Source organism: Lepidochelys olivacea, assembly GCF_965140295.1.
Source record: "Lepidochelys olivacea isolate rLepOli2 genome assembly, chromosome: 1".
Lineage (NCBI taxonomy): Eukaryota > Metazoa > Chordata > Testudines > Cheloniidae > Lepidochelys > Lepidochelys olivacea.
Genome location: NC_140411.1, coordinates 187,117,715 through 187,145,391, shown reverse-complemented (window position 1 = coordinate 187,145,391; position 27,677 = coordinate 187,117,715). Strand labels below are relative to the sequence as shown.

General features: G+C 42.6%; 1 protein-coding gene across 11 annotated transcripts in view; it reads right to left on the bottom strand.

Annotated features, from left to right (window-relative positions):
• HTR1F (5-hydroxytryptamine receptor 1F) overlaps positions 1-27,677 on the bottom strand; it is a 206,534-nt gene that overhangs the window by 111,572 nt on the left and 67,285 nt on the right. For 6 of the 11 annotated variants that reach the window (XM_084611825.1, XM_084611820.1, XM_084611827.1 and 3 more), the window contains exon 2: positions 4,617-4,747. The exons of 2 other annotated variants lie outside the window; for them this stretch is intronic. Coding sequence is in view for 2 of the 9 variants with exons in the window: in XM_084611823.1 (XP_084467949.1) it covers positions 4,617-4,747 (131 nt within the window). In the remaining 7 variants the exon portion in view is untranslated. Of the gene's footprint in view, positions 1-4,616; positions 4,751-27,677 lie in introns of all 11 variants that reach the window. 3 more of the 11 variants (XM_084611826.1, XM_084611824.1, XM_084611822.1) reach the window with 1 other exon arrangement.

Here is a 27,677-nt window from a genome sequence, read left to right as displayed (position 1 = left end):
TGACACTCTAGAAAAGGATGGGTTATCTAGAATATTAAAATATAGTGCAGTTCCCTACTCTCTGTGGGTACGTGCAATTTCAGGAATTTTATGAGCAATCATCTCTTTATGTGTGATTGTTGCAGACAACTGACTTGAACATTTACATTTGTTCCATGGTATATTATCCTCCATGTCTCTATATGACAAGATAGTTTTCTCTCAACAGAGTGACCTGTAGTTTTACAGTTCTGTTTTTAAATATTCTTGCATTTATACCACTGAAATACTTTAAGAAACAAGCATTTATCATTAAACTATTGCGCTTGAATCTTATTTTCTGGAGGGGTTTGTTTATTTGTTTGTTTTAAAAAATTCCTTGCAAAATGAACACACTGTGCAGGGATATAAAAACAAAACAAAAAATTACATAGACCTACAAATGCAAAATGAGTATAGGACAACATAAAAGTGATTAATCTTTGCCCAAGGAAGCTCTGTGATCTGTTAACATCAAAAGGTTTAGGAGGTCCATTTAGGCATTCTGCAGTTTGGTTGGTTAGAGTACACAGTATCACAGTACTTTTCATCTTCACAGTGCTTTACAAAAGTTAACTGATTCTTCACAACATCCCTGTGAAATAATTAAGCATTATTATCCTCCCCCACTCTTTTCTTCCCTCCCAGATGAGGAAGCTGACACTGAGAGTTTAAGTAAGGTGCTCAAAGCCATGGAGGGAGTCTTGTCAGATCTAGGAGTACAACTCTGGGCTTTGACTCCCAGTTCTGTGCCAGGCCTCAAATCCCTCCAACCTTCTTTTCAAAGATCCGTTGTCCTCCATGACCTCTCCTCCCAAGCAGGCCTACAACTTTCTGTATCTCTACATATTTTGATCTCTACCAGGTAGGCCCACCGACAACCCTATCACTAAACCTTCCCCCTACCTCTGATTTCTCTCTCTATTCCCGAAGTCACCACCTCAGATCACACTCTGGCACCACTTTCTAGCCTAGCTGATCTCACAGAGGAGGCTCAGCACAACTCTAAGCTCTGTGCTAGATCCTCTATAGTTCAGTTAGTGGGCACCCCATTAAATAGTTTAGGTAATCCCTAGCTCTGCACACAGACTAAATCCCACACTGGCTCCCAGCAGATGGCGAGGGCAAGCAATCCATCATTTTCCATGTTTAGACTAGCATGGAAATTCTACCCCTATTCAAGAAAGTTTGGGAGTTAGACTGGAAGCCGGAATTAATTCACCCTTGACTAGACTGGATGTTACCAAGTGCCTACTATAAAGCACAGGGTTACAAGTATATATGACCTCTAGGAAGCTACTGCGACAAAGAGGAAGTAAAAATCGTAAGCCTCAAATCTGTAATTTCCAGGATTTCTTCATGTACCAAACTCCCAAGAATGGATACAATGGGTCAGTCTCTAAAGGTGTCGCAGTTTATTTCAATGAAGCAGCGCAGTTCACAAGACCCTAAGCTCAGCTATCTGAAATTCTCTGGCGTGTAAAATTCAGTTAGAACTCTCATGAAAACAAGCTCTCTGGCAGTCGCCTGTACTTTGGCTGTTGGCCCCAAATAGAAATGAAAAGAAGAAAGGTGAACCAGATTTTTCTGTACTTCAACATTCAGACAAAGGAACACAGGCCTGGATTACTTTTTATTGTAGCCAAGCCAGCTGAATTTATCCTTTGTTGTCAAGGTGGGCTTGATACTAAAGTGCTTTCTGTGAGGTGCTGAGGACCCAAAACTTCCATTAACTTCAGTGGGAGTTGAGTGCTCTGTACTTTGCAGAATCAAGAACACATGCCATTAATGTGTCAGCACATGAGTTCTTTGAATTACATGATATTGTATCCTGTGTAATCAAAACATGGAAAGGTTTGTTTTTCCAGAGAGAGGTGGCTCAGTTATGCAACCATCCAATGAAGCAACGTGCAAGAAAACGTGCAAAGCAAAATGAGAAATACATCTTTTCTACAAAGAAAAGATGATTCCAATTTTTTTAAAAAAAACTAATAGCTAATGCATCTAAAAACAAAAAGTATCAGATACCAAAGATGCTTTCATTTCAAAGCATAAGCGCAATAACTAAAACAAATTAAACAAAAGAAAAAAAACACCCTGTTACCATACCAAAAATAGATCAAGGCCCTCTAGAAAGGTAAAATAAGCCATTTCTCACATGTTATCAAAGAACAATATGGTAATTAATTCAGAATAGAATTAAAATGAAAACTAACAGCAAGTGCAGTTGAATACGATTTCGCTAGGGATGAGTTTTCACAGCACAAAAGCTACAGGACCTTCTCTGGTAAAGATTTTCAGGATAGTAACATATTGTTGTACAACTTTACACGACATTAAGGACCAGATCCTGATTCTGCTGTGACAGAGTTCCTTCAGTTAGGCAAGGCAGGTTTGGACACGCTGGGCCAGATTTGCTGAACTAACTGTTAGACACCTAGATACCTTTAAAAATTTGGTCCATAATTCTTAACTACTGCTAAAAGTGCTAATGAAACACCGTGAAGGTACCCACTGAATTTAGAATTACAGACTCAGTCATGTGCATCAGTGTATTTAAGGTAAGTTCATTTTGCAAAAAAACATTATGAAAAAGTAAAAGCCATTTAAACCCTGCTAGTGTATTTGTCTTAATGTTTGTGAAATATTTTAAAAACAGTCTCCTGCCTAGTAATGGATAAGTAGCCAACAAAATGTAATTGTCAGCAATATTGTATATTTTAAAATGTAACCCTAGAGCTCCCTCTCTCAAGGCTTGAGTTCAGTGTTCAGCATTTCTGCAACTCCACAAAGACCTGAGCAAGGTAGAATGGATCAGAGAAGACTGAGGGCAGCACAGTTTAGCACTGCTGCAGAAATGTGCAGAACGTGCTCCCTCAGCACCTACTACTTATATGCAGCACTGAGCCCTGGTCTACATGGGGGGGGGGAAGGGGGGTTTTGGGGCGAGGAGAGAAGAGGATCTAAGTTACGCAACTTCAGCTACGTGAATAACGTAGCTGAAGTCGACGTACTTAGATCGACTTACCGTGGTGTCTCCACCGCAGTGAGTCGACTGCTGCCGCTCCTCCGTTGACTCTGCCTGCGCCTCTCGCAGCACTGGAGTACAGGAGCCAATGGGAGAGCGCTCGGAGATGGATTGCTGCCCGCTGATCCAGCAGGTAGTGAAGACATACCCATAGTGGGTGGCTTGCAACAGCCACAAGCCAGACGTGATCAGGCGAGTTTTATGACAACATTTACCCAGGCTTCAGCATGGAAGGTAAAACCTTCCTTTTAACCTTGGGTAAAACCTTTCTTTGTCCCCTTCCCACTAGTGTAATCTCAAAGGACAAGGGAGAACTGGGGCCTAAATTAAAATACAAGAAACAACCAGAGCCAGGATATTTTGGGGGACCCCTTAAAATAGCTGAAAGGATTTCCATCTTCAAAAAGCTGGCTTAAGAGTGCGGAAGTGAACTCTGATCTTGTCTAAGCTCCTCTATACCAAATTTCAGCCCAAAGTAAGATTTTATGGCTAAAATAATTTCTAGGCTCTGGCCAGATATTCCACAGACTTCACCTCACATTTCTAGCCAAAGTCAAAGCTCTATCCCAACCAAACTCTAGACTGTCCTCTAACAGGCCCGTCACCTGATGCCTCTGCTTCTCCCAGGTGTCCCTCTTAAACAACCCATTCTGATTCCTTGTACTCATCTTCACACCTTCTTTCACACTGCTATTTATGCCTGACCTTCCGTGTCCCAATTTGCATTGCAAGCAGCCAACTTTCTTTACTCAAATCTTGCCTAAAATCACACACACACACTTTTTTCTGCAATGATAATCTCCCTAAGGAAAGAAGGCTTTGGTTATTAGAAGAATCAGTAGAAGAATCTTCTAGATGCCATAGTTGCTCTTTGGAAATCAAACCATCAGTTCATCATCCAGTGTACGTCACATTATGACTCCGAGCGGATTTTCTTTACTAAATTACAAGGCAAGTCAGTCTCTTGGAACATGGACCAGATGTTCCAGTCTGCTGTGTGTACAACAAACTTCATCAATGATTTGTAACTAGAACACTAATAGAGCCTTACAGCTATGCTATAATAAAACAAGTCCTGGTCCATGTATCAAATCCAGGTCCACATTTCAACTCCATGTCAGATTATGACCCTTGCTAGAACAATCAGTAAAACATACATTCAGTCAGTAACCTTATGATTTAGAGTTACTAACAATCCAGGTATCAGATCATTTCTGGAACAGTTATCCCGATAACAGATTACAAAGAGGGAGACTTACCATAAATTGTTTGAATGGGGACTTTCGGAATCACAGTTAAGTGATTTACAACCCAGGTAATTTTTCTTAAGGCAGGATCCCCCAGGGTATAAGAAAAGGCTCCTTAGAAAATCTCCATTTCAAAATCCTACATATTCTTTGTTTTCTTGTTTCAGAAGGAGAAACCAACATTTTAATGGTTGATCATACTAGTTTAAACCACAACATATAATTCTATACAAACTAACCGGAACTCTTTTTATACAAAGAAAGCTCATTCAAGATCTGCCTAATATCCTGGTGTTCCCAATTAATGAATTAAGTCACCTTACCTTTAGATAGAAAGCCCAGCATAAGCACATCTGCATCTGCCTCCAACTCCAGATTGAACACATCATTTCCATGGCTCAACAAGCCTTCAAGATTCTCCTCCTTCCCATACTGAAAATGTATTATCTCAAATCTGCTAAGAAACAAATAAATAAAATCATCAGTTCCTCCTTTCCCCACCGCCAGCAAAAACGGCGATGTTGTGAGGACACTGGACCTAATGGAAAGCAAAAGAAAAAGGTCTGTGAAACGCATGCAATATGAAACGCAGGTCTTTCGCTATTTAACCATAGCAACTGCAACAATTCCATGACAGTCTGGAAGGGATTTTCTTACTCTGCAGAGGATGCTAAATGAGACTTCTAAAATGGTATCCTCCATTAAGATAATTATGGGGGGGAAAAAAACATTCAACTATACATGAAAGCTACAGCTATATTAAGACTTCAGCTGGCAGCACAATTTGCTACAGAGCAGAAGACATGGATTCAGTATCAAATACAGGATTTCTGTCTTCCCACAAAGCCAGAGGTGACACAAAGGGAATGACAACTTCTGCAGAAGGCAAACAGAACTCATTCTGTGATCCTTCTCTGAGATTGCCCATCCTGTGGCATGAACAAGGACAGTGAACAGAGGCAGGGGATTAAAAGTGGAAACAACTGCATCTTCAAATGACAGGTTGTCCTTACTAGACTGGCATGAGTTTGAGATGGGTGTTATGTTTTTCTTAATTTATACTAACCATGAAGGAAGTCTCAGAAAGTGACTGGTCAACATGATTATATAACTCCTCAAAAGGAGGCACGTGGCACATCTTTTTAATAACAATTCACAAAAGTCTACCAGGAGAAATCAAAATCCACAAGGGCAGCAGACTGAGCAGAATAAAGAGGGATTCAATATCCTGAACTCCAAGGTTGACAATGTCCAGAGGGCAAGTACAGAGGATGGGAAGCAAGAGCCTACGCTCAAATGCCAAAATACTCCCTGCCTCAAATCAGACAAAAACAGTCAGCTTTCGATACGTGCACTTTGCACAGGCAGAGGAAGCAAAAGAGGAAAGAAAAGGAGAACAGTACTGAGCATAAACATAATTTTTTACTTATAAATGTAGGATGAACTGTTAGCAGATCTCATCTGCAATCAAACAGTGGATCATTTCAGAAAACTACTTCAATGAAATTTAATTAACCCTTTAATACTTGGTGGTAAACTGTGGAAAAAATAGATATCTAAAATTTAAAAAAAGAATATAAGTGAAAGATTAAATATATAGGAGGGTTTCCTTTATGGGTGCAATTTGTACTTACATATTTGAAACTCTAAGTGAATCGCAGAAACAAATCTGACTATGACTGTTGCTCCTCTCATTACCTGATGGGGAGTACAAATAAGCTGGAGGCACAAGCAATTAATTTTGCAGGCGTAAACTGCATCCACTAACAGACTGAAAAAAGTTAATTAAAAATACACTCATTTTTCTGGAAGAAATTCTATTTAGACATAAAAATCAGAAAACAAACTACGCAGGGATCTTTCATTTCCCCTCAGCTTTATTACTAACTGCATTTGTAAGATAAAGGGATTTTTGTTCCATCTGAGCTTTGCTGCTCCTGCTGCTGATTTCCCACCTGAAATCATAATAGTCTGTTTGTGATGTCTTGGTTGGTTGTGTGAAGAGGAGCACAGTAGGTCATCACTGACTGAGGAGGAGAATTTCAAGTGGGAATATGCAGGATCAGAAAGACTCCTATAGAAACAAAGATCTCGAAAGCCTCAGCTCAAACGGCCTGTAGTTTTAACTCTATTTCGTCCATGATGGTAAACTTGATCTCTCATTTGTCTGCGTCTCTCTCAACCATTCTTTGCCTTTTTCTTTGCCTCAGCTTCCATAGGAAATACGCTCTGTGCTGAAAGACCACTATCCTGTCCTTCAAATCCCTCCTCGAGGCCCACTTCTGCCATAATGGCTACACAAACTAAGTCAATTCACAACAGCATGAGAGTGGAGCAGTTTGGGATAGCCAATATTTACACAGGTTTTACAGTGTTATATTCTGATTTTTAGAGTTTTATTCTTCTCCTCTACCATTTGAATCTTTCTGGTATTCTTCGATTGTCAACTCTTCTGAGCATATGCCCTACGTATATGTTCAGAGTTTATAGCACATTGTGTGCACTACCATGCTACAAACAGCAGTAGTTATGTACAAATAAATCCTAGCCAGCCGCAAACAATGCTTTTTGAAAAGGTAACAGTGGGTAATAATTTAACTAATATTATGTAATTCTTTTAACATTTTACAGCAACAACAAGCTGGGACTGTATGCCAGGGATGGATCACTTGATAATTGCCTTGTTCTGTTTGTTCTCTCTAAAAAACATCTGGCATCGGCTACTGTCAGAAGATAGGATACTGGGCCAGATGGAGCATTGGTCTGACCCAGTATGGCCATTCTTATGTAAACATATGTCAAGGTTCCTCCCCCCACGCTGAACTCTAGGGTACAGATGTAGGGACCTGCATGAAAAACCTCCTAAGCTTATCTTTACCAGTTTAGGTCAAAACTTCCCCAAGGTACAAAATATTCCACCCTTTGTCCTTGGATTGGCCGCTACCACCACCAAACTAATACTGGTTACTGGGGAAGAGCTGTTTGGACGCGTCTTTCCCCCCAAAATACTTCCCAAAACCTTGCACCCCACTTCCTGGACAAGGTTTGGTAAAAAGCCTCATCAATTTGCCTAGGTGACTACAGACCCAGACCCTTGGATCTTAAGAACAATGAACAATCCTCCCAACACTTGCACCCCCCCTTTCCTGGGAAATGTTGGATAAAAAGCCTCACCAATCTGCATAGGTGACCACAGACCCAAACCCTTGGATCTGAGAACAATGAAAAAGCATTCAGTTTTCTTACAAGAAGACTTTTAATAAAAATAGAAGTAAATAGAAATAAAGAATTCCCCCCTGTAAAATCAGGATGGTAGATATCTTACAGGGTAATTAGATTCAAAAACATAGAGAACCCCTCTAGGCAAAACCTTAAGTTACAAAAAAGATATACAGACAGAAATACTTATTCTATTCAGCACAATTCTTTTCTCAGCCATTTAAAGAAATCATAATCTAACACATATCTAGCTAGATTACTTACTAAAAGTTCTAAGACTCTATTCCTGGTCTATCCCCGGCAGAAAACCAGCATAAGACAGACACACAGACCCTTTGTTTCTCTCCCTCCTCCCAGCTTTTGAAAGTATCTTGTCTCCTCATTGGTCATTTTGGTCAGGTGCCAGCGAGGTTACCTTTAGCTTCTTAACCCTTTACAGGTGAGAGGACCTTTCCCCTGGCCAGGAGGGATTTCAAAGGGGTTTACCCTTCCCTTTATATTTATGACACGCCCCCCAAATCACAGCTAGGGTGAAACACTGGCTGGGATTTCTTCCTGGAGCTCTAGGAAAAACAGAGTTAATAAGACACATGCATCTCTAAATATACTACCAAGTACATAAAGACTAACAATATTTTCTACATCTCAAGGACGATTTTAACCAGTTGATTCTGGGAAACTTTCACGGGAGAGTGCATCAGCCACTTTGTTAGAAGCTCCTGAGATGTGTTGGATGTCGAAATCAAAATCTTGGAGAGATGAACTCCACCGAAGAAGTTTTTTGTTAGTTTCTTTGACGGTGTGAAGCCACTTCAGGGCAGCATGGTCGGTTTGCAGGTGGAAACGCTGTCCCCAAACATATGGGCGTAGCTTTTCCAGAGTGTAGACAATGGCGTAACATTTTTCAGTGACTGACCAGTTGCTTTCCCTCTCAGACAGTTTTTTGCTGAGAAACACTACAGGGTGGAATTCTTGATCAGGTCCTTTCTGCATTAAAACTGCTCCCACACCACGCTCGGACGCATCTGTGGTTACTAGGAACGGTTTGTCAAAGTCTGGGGCCCTTAGTACAGGGTCAGACATGAGTGTCACTTTAAGCTTGTTAAAGGCCTTCTGACACTTTTCGGTCCACTGAACAGCATTTGGCTGTTTCTTTTTGGTTAGGTCTGTCAGTGGGGCGGCGATTTGGCTGTAGTGTGGTACAAATCGTCTGTAATAACCGGCCAAGCCTAAGAAGGATTGAACCTGTTTCTTTGACTTTGGGACAGGCCACTTTTGGATAGCATCCACTTTGGCCTGTAGGGGGCTGATAGTTCCTTGACCCACCTGGTGTCCAAGGTAAGTCACTCTGTTTAGGCCTATTTGACGCTTCTTAGCCTTAACAGTTAGTCCTGCCTCCCTTATGCGCTCAAGGACTTTTTGTAAATGTTCCAGGTGGTCTGCCCAGGAATCCGAAAATATGGTCACATCGTCAAGGTAGGCGACTGCATATTCTCCTAATCCCGCTAGGAGACCATCTACAAGTCTTTGGAAAGTGGTGGGTGCATTTCGCAGCCCGAAAGGGAGTACATTAAATTCATACAGCCAGAGATGTGTGGTGAAGGCTGACCTTTCCTTGGCAGATTCATCTAGCGGTACCTGCCAGTACCCCTTGGTTAAGTCCAAGGTAGAGATGAACTGGGCCCGTCCCAGTTTCTCTAATAGTTCATCTGTGCGTGGCATTGGATAGTTGTCTGGGCGAGTTACAGCATTTAGCTTACGGTAGTCCACGCAAAAACGTATTTCCCCATCTGGTTTGGGAACTAGAACCACTGGAGATGCCCATGCACTTTCAGAGGGGCGGATTACACCCATCTGTAACATATCCTGGATCTCCCGTTCTATAGCAGTTTTAGCTTGAGGAGACACCCGGTAAGGTTGGACCCTAATTGGGTGAGCATTACCTGTGTCAATGGAGTGGTATGCCCGTTCAGTCAGTCCTAGGGTGGCTGAGAACGTTGGTGCATAGCTAGTGCACAGCTCCTTGATCTGCTGTCGCTGCATATGCCCAAGGGTCACGGAGAGGTTCACCTCTTCCACACCACCAGTACATTTCCCTTCGTAGTAGACACCTTCAGGCCACTCAGCGTCATCTCCTCCCTGGGCTGTAAACTGGCAAATCTTTAATTCTCTGGAATAAAAGGGCTTTAGAGAATTAATATGGTACACCTTAGGCTTTCGGTTGGAGGTGGGGAATGCTATGAGATAATTAACAGCTCCCAGGCGCTCCTGGACCATGAATGGCCCTTCCCACGATGCTTCCATTTTATGGGCCTGGATCGCCTTTAAGACCATGACCTGGTCCCCTACTTTGAAGGAACGCTCTCTGGCATGTTTATCATACCAGGCTTTTTGCTCTTTCTGAGCATCCTGTAAGTTTTCTCTAGCAAGGGCTAAAGAGGTTCGGAGGGTGTTTTGTAGGTTGGTTACAAAGTCCAGAATGTTAGTTCCTGGAGAAGGTGTAAATCCCTCCCATTGCTGCTTCACCAATTGCAATGGCCCCTTAACCTCACAGCCATATACAAGTTCAAATGGGGAAAACCCTAAACTGGGATGTGGTACAGCTCTGTAGGCAAAGAGCAACTGCTGCAACACTAGGTCCCAATCATTGGAGTGCTCATTTACGAATTTACGTATCATGGCCCCCAAAGTTCCATTAAACTTCTCCACCATGCCATTTGTTTGATGGTGGTAAGGAGTGGCAACCAAGTGATTTACCCCATGAGCTTCCCAAAGGTTTTCCATAGTTCCTGCCAGGAAATTAGTCCCTGCATCTGTGAGGATGTCGGAGGGCCAACTTACCCTGGCAAAAATGTCTGCTAGTGCCTGGCACACACTTTTAGCCCTGGTGTTGCTTAGAGCTACTGCTTCCGGCCATCGGGTGGCAAAATCCATGGAAGTCAGTATGTACTGCTTTCCTCTGGCTGTCTTTTTCGGAAAAGGACCCAGAATATCCACAGCTACTCGCTGAAATGGAACTTCAATGATGGGGAGTGGCTGGAGAGGGGCTTTGACCTGGTCTTGGGGTTTTCCCACTCTTTGGCACACCTCACAAGACTCGACATAGGTAGAAACATCCTTGCCCATTCCCTCCCAGTAGAATGACCCCCCCAAACGGTCTTTGGTCCTGTTCACCCCAGCATGGTGATCATGATCACTAGGGTGATCATGAGCTAAGCTCAAGAGCTTGGCCCGGTATTTAGTTGGAACTACCAACTGTCTCTGAGGATGCCAGTCTTCCTGGTGTCCCCCAGAAAGAGTTTCCTTGTATAAAAGTCTTCTTTCTACAACAAACCTGGATCGATTAGAAGAGGTGAGAGGCGGTGGGTTGCTCCGTGCCGCCGCCCAAGCTCTCTGGAGGCTTTCATCTGCTTCCTGTTCGGTCTGGAACTGTTCCCTTGATGTTGGAGACATCAGTTCCTCATGGGATTGTGGACCTAGGCTTGCTCCCTCTGGAAGTGATATAGGGGATGGAGCTGTTTCTGTTGACTGTGAACCGCTCTCCGCTGGTGCACTATGTTGGGATTCAGGCTCCGGCTGAGCCTCTTGTGTAGGGTTATCGGCTGCTGCCAGTTCAGGGTCGGTGGGGCCCTCTGGTGTTGAGGTTGCAAGTATTGGATTCAGTGCTGACACTTGGTCTGGTGTTGGTTGTTCGGCTGGTTCTGGGACTGGTTCCGTCTGGGTCTCTGGGACTGGATCCACTACTGCTGTTGCATACATTGGCCTGGGGTCCGGGTCCATCACCTCTGACCGGGTCCTGATAGAAGTTTCCGGAACAGAGCTAGGCCTCACGGCTTGTTTAGCCTGGCTGCGGGTGACCGTTCCCACCCTCTTGGCCTGCTTCACATGATTGGCCAAGTCTTCCCCCAACAGCATGGAGATGGGATCATCATCATAGACTGCAAAAGTCCACATTCCTGACCAGCCCTTGTACTGGACAGGCAACTTGGCTGTAGGCAAACTGAACGAGTTGGACTTGAAGGGTTGAATTGTCACTTGGATCTCTGGGTTGATTAAATTGGGGTCCACTAAGGAAGCATGGATAGCTGACACTTGTGCTCCAGTGTCCCTCCATGCGGTGACCTTCTTCCCGCCCACACTCACAGTTTCCCTCCGCTCCAAGGGTATCTGGGAGGTATCTGGGCCTGTGGACCTCTGGTGTGATTCCGGTGCAATGCACTGTAATCTGTTGGGGTTCTTGGGGCAGTTGCCTTTACATGCCCCAGCTCATTACATTTAAAACATCGTCCAGCTGACGGGTCACTGGGGCGAGGTGGGTTGCTGGAGAATGGGGTGGTGGGACGATAAGGGGTCTGGAGGGTTCTTTGGGAGGTAGGTGGGGCCTTGGGCGGCCCCCGGTAATAGGGTGTGGTCTGGGGTGGTTCCTTCTGGTCTCTGCTCCAACTGCGACCAGTTTTCTTCTTCTCTGCCACCTCCACCCATCTGGCTCCAATCTCTCCTGCCTCAATTACAGTTTTGGGTTTCCCATCTAGGATGTATCTTTCTATTTCCTCAGGAACACTCTCTAAGAATTGTTCCATTTGCATTAAGAAGGGCAAATTTACTGGAGATTCAACACTTGCTCCTGATATCCAGGCATCCCAATGTTTCACAATGTGGTAGGCATGTCGGGTAAATGACATGTCTGGTTTCCACCTTAGGGCTCTGAACCTCCGTCGAGACTGCTCGGGTGTTATCCCCATTCTGACTCTCGCCTTGGATTTAAACAGTTCATACTTGTTCATGTGTTCTTTAGGCATTTCAGCTGCCACCTCAGCTAAGGGTCCACTGAGCTGCGGCCTCAGCTCTACCATGTATTGGTCAGTAGAGATGTTGTACCCAAGGCAGGCCCTTTCGAAGTTTTCTAGGAAGGCCTCAGTATCATCGCCTGCCTTGTAGGTGGGGAACTTTCTGGGATGGGAAGTGGTACTTGGAGAAGGATTGCTAGGGTTGGTTGGGATATTCTGCTGAGCCTTTATCTTCTCCATCTCCTCCACATACTTCCTCTCTTTTTCCTTCTCCTCCAGTTCTTTGTCCCTTGCTTCCATAGCTCTCCTGTGAGCAGCCGCTTGGTGTTGTTCTGCCTCTCTCGCTGCCTCCCTTTCTTGTTCCTTCTTCAGCTGCATGAGTTCTGTCTGTCTTTCATGTTCCCTTTGTCTTTCCGCAGCCTGAAATCTGGCTAATTCCAGCTTGTGTCGAGCCGTGGATTTTGTCATTCTAACCTCTCTGTTTTAACTAACTTTACACCCGAGGTTTAGAAATAAACAAACAAAACTTGGCTGTAAAATTTTGCTGTGCTGGAATAGAATACCTATTCTCTGATAGTGATTGTCAGCCTACAGAAAAAGACAATTCCCTTGTCTCTGCTCTGGGCCCAAATCAAAGCAAAAAACCTCTAACTACTTGGAAACCTGCTTACCAGCAGCCCAAAGGAAAAAAAATTCCTTTTTAAACTTGTGCTCCTTGTAAAACAAAAATATCAAAATCCTAAAAAAAAAAACCCTTGCCACTTTTGTCTCCAGGCAAATGGGTAGAACACCCCCCTCCCTATTTACTTTTAGGGAAAAAAAACAACCTCTGGGTTGGAAGACGGAATTTCCCTGCAGGAGTTAAGTACCCTGCCTACAGGCAAAGAAAACCTGCAATTCACAAATATAATCCCCTTTTGTCTCAGCTCTGGCTCCAAAGCAGAGAGAAAACGAGCTTCTTTTCCAGCAGCTCCAAAGGAAAAAAAAATTCCTTTTTAAAATCTGTATTTCTAGTTAAAAAAAATCTCAAAATTGATCTCAAAATGATTTCAGGTTAATCCCACCACTGTGCCACCATGTCAAGGTTCCTCCCCCACGCTGAACTCTAGGGTACAGATGTGGGGACCTGCATGAAAAACCTCCTAAGCTTATCTTTACCAGTTTAGGTCAAAACTTCCCCAAGGTACAAAATATTCCACCCTTTGTCCTTGGATTGGCCGCTACCACCACCAAACTAATACTGGTTACTGGGGAAGAGCTGTTTGGACGCGTCTTTCCCCCCAAAATACTTCCCAAAACCTTGCACCCCACTTCCTGGACAAGGTTTGGTAAAAAGCCTCACCAATTTGCCTAGGTGACTACAGACCCAGACCCTTGGATCTTAAGAACAATGAACAATCCTCCCAACACTTGCACCCCCCCTTTCCTGGGAAATGTTGGATAAAAAGCCTCACCAATTTGCATAGGTGACCACAGACCCAAACCCTTGGATCTGAGAACAATGAAAAAGCATTCAGTTTTCTTACAAGGAGACTTTTAATAACAATAGAAGTAAATAGAAATAAAGAAATCCCCCCTGTAAAATCAGGATGGTAGATATCTTACAGGGTAATTAGATTCAAAAACAGAGAACCCCTCTAGGCAAAACCTTAAGTTACAAAAAAGATACACAGACAGAAATAGTTATTCTATTCAGCACAATTCTTTTCTCAGCCATTTAAAGAAATCATAATCTAACAAGTACCTAGCTAGATCTTACTAAAAGTTCTAAGACTCCATTCCTGGTCTATCCCCGGCCAAGACAGAATATAGACAGACACACAGACCCTTTGTTTCTCTCCCTCCTCCCAGCTTTTGAAAGTATCTTGTCTCCTCATTGATCATTTTGGTCAGGTGCCAGTGAGGTTACCTTTAGCTTCTTAACCCTTTACAGGTGAGAGGATTTTTTTCTCTGGCCAGGAGGGATTTTAAAGGGGTTTACACTTCCCTTTATATTTATGACATAGGCCTATCAATGGCTATTAGTTATTGACATTTTCGGGCAAAGGATTAATCAAACTGATGTTAGACTGAAAATTTATCACTTCTTTCTCACGTTTCCTGTTTACGGTTTCTCAGCACACAGAAAATACATGGTGTTCTTCTGCCAGAATTCTAAGGTAGAATTTATTCCATCATGTCAAGGTTCCTTCCCCACTCTGAACGCTAGGGTACAGATGTGGGGACCTGCATGAAAACCTCCTAAGCTTACTTTTACCAGCTTAGGTTAAAACTTTCCCAAGGTAAAAACTATTTTACCTTTTGCCCTTGGACTTTCACTGCCACCACCAAACACTTAACACTGGTTACTGAGAAAGAGTTCATTTGGAAACGTCTTTTCCCCCAGAATCCTCCCAAATCTTACCCCCTTTTTTTCTGGGGAAGGTTTGATAAAAATCCTCACCAATTTGCATAGGTGACCAGAGGCCCAAATCCTTGGATCTTAACAACAATGAAAAAGCATTCAGTTTCTTAAAAGAAGAATTTTAATAGAAGAAAAAGTAAAAAGAATCACCTCTGTAAAATCAGGATGGTAAATACCTTACAGGGCAATTAGATTCAAAACATGGAGAATCCCTCTAGGCAAAACCTTAAGTTAACAAAAGACACAAAAACAGGAATATCCATTCCCTCCAGCACAGCTTATTTTCTCAGCCATTTAAAGAAAACAGAATCTAACACATATCTCGCTAGATTACTTACTAAGTTCTAAGACTCCATTCCTGTTCTGTCCCCGGCCAAAGCATCACACAGACAGACACAGCCCCTTTGTTTCTCCCCTCCTCCAGCTTTGAAAGTATCTTGCCTCCTCATTGGTCATTGTGCCAGCGAGGTTATCTTAGCTTCTTAACCCTTTACAGGTGAAAGGGTTTTTCCTCTGGCTAGGAGAGATTTTAAAGGTGTTTATCCTTCCCTTTATATTTATGACACATCATAAAACTTTTCCATTGAGGTCTATGAATAGCACAAGCATTTGAATCCAAGATTTAATGCTACAAGAGCTCTGATGAAAGCAGTGATGTTATGGGCAATATGTAGACAATATTTTGGTTCCACTCTCAGATACCCACCTCTTCAGTGAAAATCCTAAAATTGGGAGAAAAATTCCCCAAGATCTCTTAATACATAATAAAAAAGGAAAAAAATGTTACCTCATGATTTTCCTTCATGGCTCCAGGCTCATGATTTCCTTGTCCTTGGGCTGAACAGAAGGCAAGTTCTTATTTGTCCATCACCATATGACTAATTCCTCCCCTCTCTGGAAAACCTCTTCTCCTCTCCCACCCCCAAAAAAGAGTTTCCAAAGCTGTAACATTGTACATAGTACTCAGGACAAACAATATGAAGTTTTACTTAAGAATTACATTTTCCTGAAATATCCTTCCATGGAACTCACCATTACTGAACTTCCACTTTTCCTACAAGGGTGAGTAGGAATAGGAAGCCTGCTACTGAAAAAAAGAAGATGATCAGGTAACAAAGTTTTCCTTTATATATTACATCTAAGCTTGCTGTTCCTACAAAAGCAAAGTCCCCATGAATGGAACTTTAACCTGTGAGAATCAGAATACTGGTATCTATGAAAAGGTGATCCCTATCGCTCAAAGCATCTTTCTGCTGTAGATGGCATGTGTCATGGCTTGGACATCCAGGTTAGTTTTTTGAGAAAGTATGAACTGATAATCAGTGTCTGCCCTGCAGATCTCCTCCTGAGAGGCAAAGGAGCATTAACGCTATCCACAATGCATTTCCTTTGAAGTCAGTAGCAGCACTGGATCTGCTCCTGGTGGCAGTGCTGGATCGGCTCCTGGCAGTACTGTTTTCTTCCTCTGCTGATACTCTGTCATAGGACTTGATCTGCCCATGGCTGTTCTAACATAGAGCGGACCAGCAGCCAGTAAGTAGTGAAGCTAGACCAGAGGTGGGCAAACTACAGCCAGTGGGCCACATCTGGCTTGCGGGACCATCCTGCCCAGCCCCTGAGCTTCCGGCCGGGGAGGCTAGCAGCCGTCCTCCCCCCCACATAGTGATGCTGCCGCGCCGCATCACCAGCGCTCTGGCCCGCTGCTCCTCCTGGGCAGCGCGGGCAGCGTGGCTGGCACCAGTGGGGCTGCAAGCTCCTGCTGCTCTGAGCAGCATGGTAAGGGAGTGGGGAGCAGGGGTGTTGGATAAGGGGCAGGGGATTATGGGGGGCAGTCAGGGGAGAGGGAGCGGGGGGGTTGGATAGGGAGTGAGGTCTCAGAGGGGCAATTAGGGGTGGGGGTTCCAGGAGGGAATGGTCAGGGGACAAGGAGCAGGGGGATTGGATGGGTTGGAAGTTCTGAGGGGGGGCAGTCAGGGGACGGGAAGTGGGAGGGGGCGGATAGGGGACGGGGGCCAGGTTGTTTGGGGAGGCACAGCCTTCCCTACCGTTTTGCAACCCTGATGTGGCCCTCGGGCCCAAAAGTTTGCCCACCCCTGAGCTAGACAGAACCCCCTCTCCCTCTTAGGCTTGTTCTGGTCAGGCGCGTCTACTATGCTGAGAAGTAGTAAGGAGGAGAAGAATACAGAGGTACCACATGGAGAACAAAGAGCCAAGGGAACTGATGATTTTGAGGCAAGAAGTACCTGTATAGATTGAAGACTCTAGATGGTCAGCATTGCTGAATTTAGAAACAAAAAGATAAATTCCTAAGAGACAGCTCTGAAAACTAGGGAGGAGTCTCAGTCCAGCTTTTTGCTGCTTTGGGAGCAGAGAAGTCTGTAGGAGGATATCCTCTAAGCTACTCCCAAAGGTCCCATATTGTCCCTCCCTCCAATTCAAGCTAAAAGGAGAGGGAACCCAGTAGGAAGACAAGTGGACAAGACTGTGCCAAGAATGGAAGAAAAACATAAATCACCATTATTCCCTTTAAATGGTTAAGGCACACACCCTCAGAAACTGAGCAGAGCACTAGCTACAATGCCCTGTTATCTTTGCACAGGATACCTTTGCATCTGATTGGTCTTGTTCAGAAAAGGTACCAAAGCTGTCAATAGACGCTTGAAAGCACTACAGCCTCAGACTCTCTTATGCTTTTTAACTGAAGGAAAAGCACAGAAGATAAGAAATGTTGTACTTATTTGGAGGGGAGGGTTGCTTTAATTTTTCACATTTTTATGTGAGCCTTAAAAGTTATCTAAATTCCAACTGCTATAAAATCAACAGTGCAACAGAACAGCAGCAACATAGCAAAGATTTATCCAGCAGCTCATCCAGCAAGAGCAGATCACAGAGAAACTGTAAAGGCTTGGAGATTTGAGAGAGAGAGAGAGAAGAAGAAAAGCTATGCAAAAGACAAAAAGAGTTACATAAAAGTTGCTTCTAAGTTGAACAAAGGAGAAGCAACACAATGAAACTTACACAGGTGAGAGATTTAAACTCCAGAATTAAATGGAAAATGTGCAAGGGAGAGGGAAATGGGCAAAGAACAGAATGTAGGGGACATTCACAAGAAACAGGACAGAAACATAATGAGCAGGTGCTTAACAAGATCTAGTTTTAACTTTTACCTCTTCACTAATCGTAAACTGCAGCCCTCTTTGCAGTTCCCCCAGGAGGTGGCTCTTTGTGGCTGTACTTTTGGTACACTGATACCCCAGGGGATTTATTCTAGTTTTTATTTCTGTCAAAGTGTTTTTAAAAAATGTTAACAGGCGCATTTGTATCTTATGACGTCTAGGCCTCAGGCTCTATGTTCTTTTGATCTCTACTACAGTGCATCACTTCCTCATTAGAAGTCTATTAAATTGCACTAGTGTAAACTCAGCATGAGATCAGAATAAGGCCTGGTATTGGTACCTTGTTCTGTTCTTTACTAGAACACCAACGGGAGGCAGATTTTTATATCTCCATGCAAACAAACTAAATCTGTCACCCAACAGTTAACAAGTCGGGCCGACTTTTTATGATCATTGCACCTAATAAATAAATGCTGTTCAATATTTCAGGTACTTCATGTTGCCTTGTGGGATCTTTGCTTTAAAGAATAAATCATTGCCTAGTGGTCTCCTCATGAGAAATGGGACAATGCATCATTTAAATGACTATCAATCATGAAAGAAATTCCCTGTTTAATTTTTTTCCTATCAAAGGGCTCTCCCCGCAAAGGCATTTGACACTGTTCCTTGGTTATAACTCTATAAAAGAAGCCAAAGATGATAGAAAAAAAAATTTTTTTTAAAGAGATTCTGTTTTAACATCATCATGTCTGAAAGCTCCTATCTGAATTTCTTCTCATAATTGGGAGTCTATGGAGAAGAAGTTATTATAAGTAGGTCTCCCTGAAAGCACCCCATTTCCTTAGGGCAGGGGTTCTCAAGTTTTTCCACAGTACAGACCACATCTTACTACAAGATTGCCTCAGTGAGCCTCTCCTCGAATTGAGCCATGATCCCCTTCAGAATCGCACTACAAAAAACGCTCAGCAGTTGCTTAAAGCAAGTCAATCCCATGAAAACAATCCCACTCCTACCTCTCAAGTCATTATGTTCAACTAATGCTATCTATCCACCTGCATGATCATAAATCTAAGTGCTTTGCTCGGACTGGCACAAAAAGAGTGTGCATGTACGTCGGAAAGAGCCTAACATTTAAAAAAAACATTTAGAGCCATAGGGAAAGCGGTTATCCCTGGAGACAGAACACTGTCCTTACTCCTGAAAGTGCTGTTCTATAAGTTTTTGACAACCTACAGTAAATTCCTCTTTGGAAATGATGCAGATTGTGATGCACTTATTACTCCAGGCCTCCAACACTGACAAATTACAACACAGAGTCATTGCCAGACTGTGTCTGATGAGTTTTTAGCAATCAAAGTTAAATCACTGTCTTCTCATGGATTATCGCACTGCAACACGGGCTGACAGCGTCACAGGACAAATATTTCCCAGTTTCAAAGCAAGACTTTTTTGGGTTTTTTTAAGCACCAAAGGCTTCATGAGTCAAAACAGCTTTTAAAGTGTCATCTCAAGAAAGTGGTCTATTACAACAACTTAGATCGGGGTACTCAGTAAGTGCATCGCGGGCCAAATCTGGACCGCCAGACACTTTTGAATGGACCGCAAAATCTTTTTATTTACTTATCATAATCATTATTGTTATTCTTTTACTCTGCAGTCTGGACCCTGACTATACCTTGACCAAGAAATTTGTACCTTGACAAAAAATTGATTACCTCTGTCTTAGATGCGCTTCCCAGGATCAAAGCCTAGAGATGATCATAGCTCAAATGCACAGAGTCCCCTGTTCTAATCACAACACTCCCTCCATAGCCTTAAGCAAGTCACTTAAATTCTGCCTCAGTTTCCCCATCTGTAAAATGTGATGACAATACCCACATATCTTGCTCTCAGAAAAACTGAAGACTTTACTAATTAGTTAAATGTTTGTAAAGTGCTTTTATGATTAAAAAATAGTGTATTTTCATCACCATCAAGGCTGCCAAGCATAAAAGCAGATAAAAACAAGGGCTTCCAAATCAAACAAAGCATCACAGAAGGGGAGTTCAATCAGTAGAACCCAGCATCTGATCCCAATCCGCAAACCTGGATAAGCAGATTATCTGCAGATTTGCAGGGCTCAATCAGTTGGAAGCTTAAGAGCAGTTTCCAGTGTTATTCTCTAAAATACCAATCCAAGTCTCTTCAACAGTCAAAGGACTGTACAGCAATATGTGGATCATCTCCCGAATTTCTTAACACACAGTAAAGTGTGAGTAAAGCCCATTTTTTCTTCAGCATTGGAAGCTAAGCAATGAAACAATGGGATCTAACAAATACCAAGTGTCAGAAACCTCTCAGCAAAAAGCCACCATAGCAACCGTATAATATTTCATGGAATGTGTCAAATATGCCTCTCAGTTGGTGAATTGACACAGCTAATTAACCTTGTAGGATGAAAGCTAGAAAGCTCAGACAGCAGAATGGGTGAGAAATCTGAAAAGAAACTAAGCAAAAGTTAATAAGAGTAAGAAAAGGTTTTGCTAATTCAAAGATGCAAAAAGAAAGCCAGCCATTGATTCTCTGTAGAGGAAGTTAGATGCAATAGACTTCAATAACAAACAATCTATATTCACCTGAAACACTTGCTGTCTTTTTCAAAGTGCACAATTTAAGCAAGCTTACCCGTAAATTAAGTTTCTGTGAATCAACCACAATGATCTAAACATTCCCATCCAGCTTTTGGTGATAAGGGCCAACTGAGGTAATGGTTGTAAAAGCTTTTCCTTCCTGTTTGGTGCTTCAATCATAATTTTTCAAGTTAAGACTAATATTGGGAGCAGCATTACTTAAATCCCTGCTCTTTCCAAATAAGAGCTGCAGTTTCCATGGGCTACGTGTCACTCACCAACTGGACTAATGGCAATGGCACTTGGAACCTAATAGCCCCCGCCCTTTTAAGAGCCTAACAGCCCCTCATTGGTCATGTTTTCTAGACCTTTAATCATTTTTGTCGCTCTTCTCTGGACTTTCTCCAATTTGTGCATATCCTTCCTGAAATGTGGTGCCCAGAACTAGACACAATACTCCAGTTGAGGCCTAATCAGTGTGGAGTTGAGAAGAAGAATTACTTCTCGTGTCTTGCTTACAACACTCCTCCTAATACATCCCAGAAGGATGTTTGCTTTTTTTGCAACAGCATTACACCATTGACTCATATTTAGCTTGTGGTCCACTATGACCCTCACATCCCTTTCCACAGTACTCCTTCCTAGGCAGTCATTTCCCATTTTGTATGTGTGCAACTGATAGTTCCTTCCTAAATGGAGTATTTTGCATTTATGCTTAGTGAATTTCATCCTATTTATTTCAGACCATTTCTCCAGTTTGTCCAGACCATTTTGAATTTTAATCCTATCCTCCAAAGCACTTGCAACCCTTCCCAGCTTGGTATCGTCTGCAAACTTTATAAGTGTACTTTCTATGCCATTATCTAAAACACTGAAGATATTGAACAGAACCAGACCCAAAACTGATCCCTGTGGGAATACCCTTCCAGCATGACTGTGAACCACTGATAACTACTCTCTGGGAACAGTTTTCCTACCAGTTATGCACCCACCTTATAGCAGCTCCATCTAGGTTGCATTTCCCTAGTTTGTTTATGAGAAGGTCATGCGAGAAAGTATCAAAAGCTTTACTAAAGTCAAGATATACCATGTTGTTGGGGACACTGGGCATGGCCACTAGGTAACTCGAGGGGATGGAAGACCACGAGTGTCGATGAAGCCCCCTGGCACTAGGCCCAAGTGTCCTTGGCCCCCCTGCCCGGAGGCACTCGCAGCAGTCATGCTGGGGATTTTACAACAATATGTTGCAAAGTCAAACTGCCTGAAACTAAACAAGGCCAAACAGGGCAAATATGGCAGAACAATGCTGAACAAAGCAGCTTTATGTCTATAGTTTAATAGATGGTACAAAAAAACAAGGGAACTCGCTGGTAACTGGATTGGCTGGCTATATGGATACTATTGCTATTGGATAAGTATGCTAAAAAAAGGATGTATAAAAGCCTGTGTAACTTCCTGCTCTGTGTGCAGGATTTGAGATTCTATTCTCCCTGTACCTTCTTTGAAGCTTCAAATAAACTTTTCCGCTTCTCCACCCCGTTGGGATTATTGGGTAACGCACACAGGGCAACGAACCCCCGCTGTTGCTTGCCTCTGGCACTGGGTGCCGGCAACAATGTCTACCGCTTCTCCCCTATCCACAAGGCTTGTTACCCTGTCAAAGAAAGCTATCAGGTTGGTTTGACATGATTTGTTTTTGACAAATCCATACTGACTGTTCCTTATCACCTTATTATCTTCTAGATGTTTGCAAATTGATTGCTTAATTATTTGCTCCATTATATTTCCAGGTACAGAAGTCAAGCTGACTGGTCTGTAATTCCCCAGGTTGTCCTTACTTCCCTTTTTATAGATGGGCGCTATATTTGCCCTTCCCCAGTCTTCTGGAATCTCTCCTGTCTTCCCTGACTTCTCAAAGACAATTGCTAATGGCTCAGATAGCTCCTCAGTCAGCTCCTTGAGTGTTCTAGCATCTACGCTATGGAGGTTATAGTGACATTGCTGCAGCTGCGCTACTGTATGTAGTGCCCATAGTGCAGACATATCCCAACAGATTTGCTTCCGTCTTGCACAGCTCAAATCACATTTAACACTGTCTTCTTCGGCTAATCAAGGAGCACCACTGACTAGCCCTTTTGGGAGTCTCGTTTACTTCACCTTATGCAGACAAAAAAGTTACCTTGATTCATGCCTCAAAAGCAGGGGTGGAAAGCTGAGGTTCACAGGGTCTGGGGAAAATATGCATTATTTAAATGACATGTGTCTGTTGAAAACATATAATTACATAGTAAAATACAGTGTCTCAGTGATATTTCCATAATGCATTTCAAATGCTTACTATGGTGTCTCAGGCACGTAACATAGAAACAGCCCAAGTGTGATTTCACATGCACGGTCGCTAGCCACTTTTCAAACTTCAATTTTTTTTTATTTTTTAATGTATTTTTTAAAAACAAACAATGTGCTGCACTAAAACCAAATCCACTACATTAAGGGCTAATTATTTTTCTGATTTAATTTTTACATTTCAGTACGTCATTCTTCACTTTTTTTTTTACTGGGCTGTTTTAAACACTCCCCTCAACGTATATTTTAATTACGGAATTTGCCCTGTTCATTTATTCAAACTTTTAAAAAGCACCTGAAAACTAATCGGAATACAGCAATATAAAGAAAAGTTATTAACATTCATACTGTTTACAAACTAACCCAATTATTACAAGAGAGAAAAATGTGATATCAGAATCAGATCTTACATGCCAAGTTCATAATTTTAGAGCTAATCTAGTTAGAGAAGAAGCAAGAGAATTATCTTCCTTCTGCCTGAAAACATTAGAAAGAGTCATGTTTAGAGTTCCCTAGGGTATATCTATTTCTGCATACAACTTACTGTTTGGAAATTAGATGTATACAAATTCTTACCTAAATCTTTCCCAGAAGAGTGGTCAGACTCTCTTTCGTCTGTAAGGAAACTACCAGCCATTTCAGAATGCATTTTGCCTGATAATAAAACTAAATATATACTTGGCGTTGCTACATTATGCACAATACTTTGCACAAGGCGAACAGCAGCAATTGCAAACATTATTCTGGAGATCCAATGGCTCTTGCCCACAGGGTGTTCTATAGTCTCACAAAGGTGTTGAGAGAAGCCAACAGAAGCTGACTGCAATGGGAATGGAGGGAATTCAGCAACTTTATGCACCAAGTCTTATTTTCCTTTAGTCAGTTTACAGTGAACTCCTTTAATGAATCACTCCAGTTCCAAAGTTAGCTCACTATTTTCTCTTGGATTTCTAAAGAAGTTATATATTTCTGTTACGGTTTAATCTCTTCCGAACCACTAAATTTGTCTCCAGCTACTGCAGAGACCTTGGTCCGTGTGGATATACTGGAATACCATGAGGTAGATTCCCCACTGTAATAGCTCCATTGAAGTCAAACCAAGTATGACAATTTACGTCAGATGAGGAGCTGCTCCCCATCTCTTTAAATGAGAGAGATGTCAGTGTATATTATGCATTTTTCAGAGAGGCTGGGTATCACAATGCACAACCAAGATTTCAGAAATCAACCATGGTGAAGTTCCCTTGGGGAACTCAGTTTCTCCTCCACTCACCAATCTAACAGGGCCAAAGTTCTAAAGACTGAACATGAAAAATTCCAGTCACCCAACTGAAGGGGAAAGTTAGAACTAACATCTCTAGTTTTGCTTTCTGCTGGGATGAAGCCACTGTTCAGGACGAAAAGCATAAATTAATGGAGTATATCTGACCAATTTAATAGAAGAGAGGCTTTAAAAAAAAAAACAACAAAAACTGGAACAAAGTTCTTCCTGTTGGCATATTTACTTAACTGACCATACCCTCCTCAGACAAGTACTTCCAGAGCTGTAGAGATTTATAGTATTACAATATAACATGAAGAAAAGCACAACCATTTGTTGCTGTACTTGTGACTGGTTAGCCCCACTTAACATTCCCTCTTATCCTTATTTAAGATTAAAGAGAATTCTATGCTAAACCATATATATGAAACTCAAGGGAATCATAAGATCTATCCAAAGCAGTGTAGCTATATTAAGAGAAACCAAAATTATATGTAAACAGTTAAATTAGGCCTCTCCCCAACAGTGAATTCTGTGAGTTATGACTTCTGCCCAGAAAGTGGAAGTAGCAAGCAGTGGCCATCATCCACCAGCCACAAAGGGAAGCACAAGTCCATGGGGTCGGATGCGCTGCTAAAGGAGAGTGCTAAAGGAGTTGGCGGATGTGATTGGAGAGCCATTGGTCATTATCTTTGAAAACGCATGGCGATCGGGGGAGGTCCCGGACGACTGGAAAAAGGCTAATGTAGTGCCCATCTTTAAAAAAGGGAAGGAGGAGGATCCTGGGAACTACAGGCCAGTCAGCCTCACCTCAGTCCCTGGAAAAATCATGGAGCAGGTCCTCAAGGAATCAATTCTGAAGCACTTCGAGGAGAGGAAAGTGATCAGGAACAGTCAGCATGGATTCACCAAGGGCAAGTCATGCCTGACTAATCTAATTGCCTTCTGTGACGAGATAACTGGCTCTGTGGATGAGGGGAAAGCAGTGGACGTGTTGTTCCTTGACTTTAGCAAAGCTTTTGACACGGTCTCCCACAGTATTCTTGTCAGCAAGTTAAAGTAGTATGGGCTGGATGAACAGACTATAAGGTGGATAGAAAGTGGATTGTTGGGCTCAACGAGTAGTGATCAATAGCTCCATGTCTAGTTGGCAGCCAGTATCAACTGGAGTGCCCCAAGGGTCGGTTCTCGAGCCGGTTTTGTTCAATATCTTCATTAATGATCTGGAGGATGGTGTGGATTACACCCTCAGCAAGTTTGAAGATGACACTAAACTGGTAGGAGAGGTAGATAGGCTGGAGGGTAGGGATAGGATGCAGAGGGACCTAAACAAATTAGAGGATTGGGCCAAAAAAAATCTGATGAGGTTCAACAAGGACAAGTGCAGAGTCCTGCACTTAGGACGGAAGAATCCCACGCACTGCTCCAGACTAGAAACTGAATGACTAGGCAGCAAGTCTGCAGAAAAGGACCTAGGGGTGACAGTGGACGAGAAGCTGGATATGAGTCAGCAGTGTGCCCTTGTTGCCAAGAAGGCCAATGGCATTTTGGGATGTATAAGTAGGATGTGACAAAGTTCCTGCTCTACCTTGGTGGGTCTTGTGCTTATTGGTGGATTTGCTCGCCTTGGAGCTTCACAGCATCCCTCAGTTTGCCGTTTTTCTGAACCCACAGTCGACTCCTCCTGTGTCTGACATGGAGTTGGGAGAATTTGGGGGGAACCCCGGCCCGCCCTCTGCTCCGGGTTCCAGCCCAGGGCCCTGTGGAATGCAGCTGTCTAGAGTGCCTCCTGGAACAGCTGTGCGACAGCTACAACTCCCTGGGCTACTTCCCCATGGCCTCCTCCCAACACCTTCTTTATCCTCACCATAGGACCTTCCTCCTGGTGTCTGATAATGCTTGTACACCTCAGTCCTCCAACAGTCTGCGTTCTCACTCTCAGCTCTTAGTGCCTCTTGCTCCCAGCTTCTCTCATGCACACCACAAACTGAAGTGAGCTCCTTTTTAAAACCCAGGTGCCCTGATTAGCCTGCCTTAATTGATTCTAGCAGCTTCTTGATTGGCTGCAGGTGTTCTAATCAGCCTGTCTTAATCGTCTCCAGAAGGTTCCTGATTGTTCTGGAACCTTCCCTGTTACCTTACCCTGGGAAAAGGGACCTACTTAGCCTGGGGCTAATATATCTGCCTCTCCTCTATCCATCTGGCCTGACGTGATCATTCCCCTCTATTCAGCATTGGTGAGGCCTCATCCGGAGTACTGTATCCAGCTTTGGGCCCCACACTACAAGAAGGATGTGGAAAAATCGGAAAGGGTCCAGCGGAGGGCAACAAAAATTATTAGGGGACTGGAACACATGACTTATGAGGAGAGGCTGAGGGAACTGGGATTGTTTAGTCTGCGGAAAAGAAGAATGAGGGGGGATATGATAGCTGCTTTCAACTACCTGAAAGGGGGTTCCAAAGAGGATGGATCTAGACTGTTCTCAGTGGTAGCAGATGACAGAATGAGGAGTAATGGTCTCAAGTTGCAGTGGGGGAGGTTTAGGTTGGAAAAAGGAAAAACTTTTTCACTAGGAGGGTGGTGAAGCACTAGAATGTGTTCCCTAGGGAGGTAGTTGAATCTCTTTCCTTTGAGGTTTTTAAGGTCAGGCTTGACAAAGCCCTGGCTGGGATGATTTATTTGGGGATTGGTCCTACTTTGAGCAGGGGGTTGGACTAGATGACCTCCTGAGGTCCCTTCCAACCCTGATATTCTATGATTCTATAGATTTTAGCTAACATTTTAAAAAAATATTTTCCAAACTGTCCCATCTGGCATAGCAGTAAACAACAATCCGTATGTTGAAAACAATGTTTGCTAAAGTATCTAATAGAAGACTAAGATTTATCCATTAATTAACTATCAATTACAGTAGGTTTGTAAACACCACAGTGTTGACACTAACACCCAGATAATTTCAAAAGTATTAAAATAATACTGGAAAGAACTTTGTAGAAACATATTTAAAGCACTCATCTTTATGTCTGAAGATATACACTCTGATAGGTTTAAGAATGTTTATCATAATATTTACTTTGATTCTCATTTATATAAAAACAGTCTGTTGAAAATGTACACATACTGAAATATAGGGAAGACATTTCCACCTAAAAGTGTAAACACCACCTGTGGGTAAAAGACACCGTGATAACTGGATGATTTTCTGAATGAGTTAGAACTAAACATGTGCTCAGACCCTGGTCAGTGACACTGTTTATTTGTTGCCCACTGTGAAATATATTAGGCATGTGCGTTCAATCAAAGCAGCCTTTTGGGGGCTTTATCGCTAGACCAATATGTACTTTGATTTTAAAAAGAAATATAAAAAAGGGATCAGAATTATTATACAATATGACAATTATTAGTTACTGCTTTACAAGAATGAAGAAAATGAGACCCTCAATTCATTGTACTGAAGAGTTCTTCTTAAATACTGAAAAGATATTGGGAAGGTTTCTGATCTCAGCTGTATCTGCAATTCCAAGTAAGTCCATTAATTTAAGATTTAAATTTAAACTGATGTAATCAAGTTTGGTATCTAACCATCTGATTTTTTCTCCTTAACATATTCATTGTGTGGTGGACAGTCTTCATATTTATTA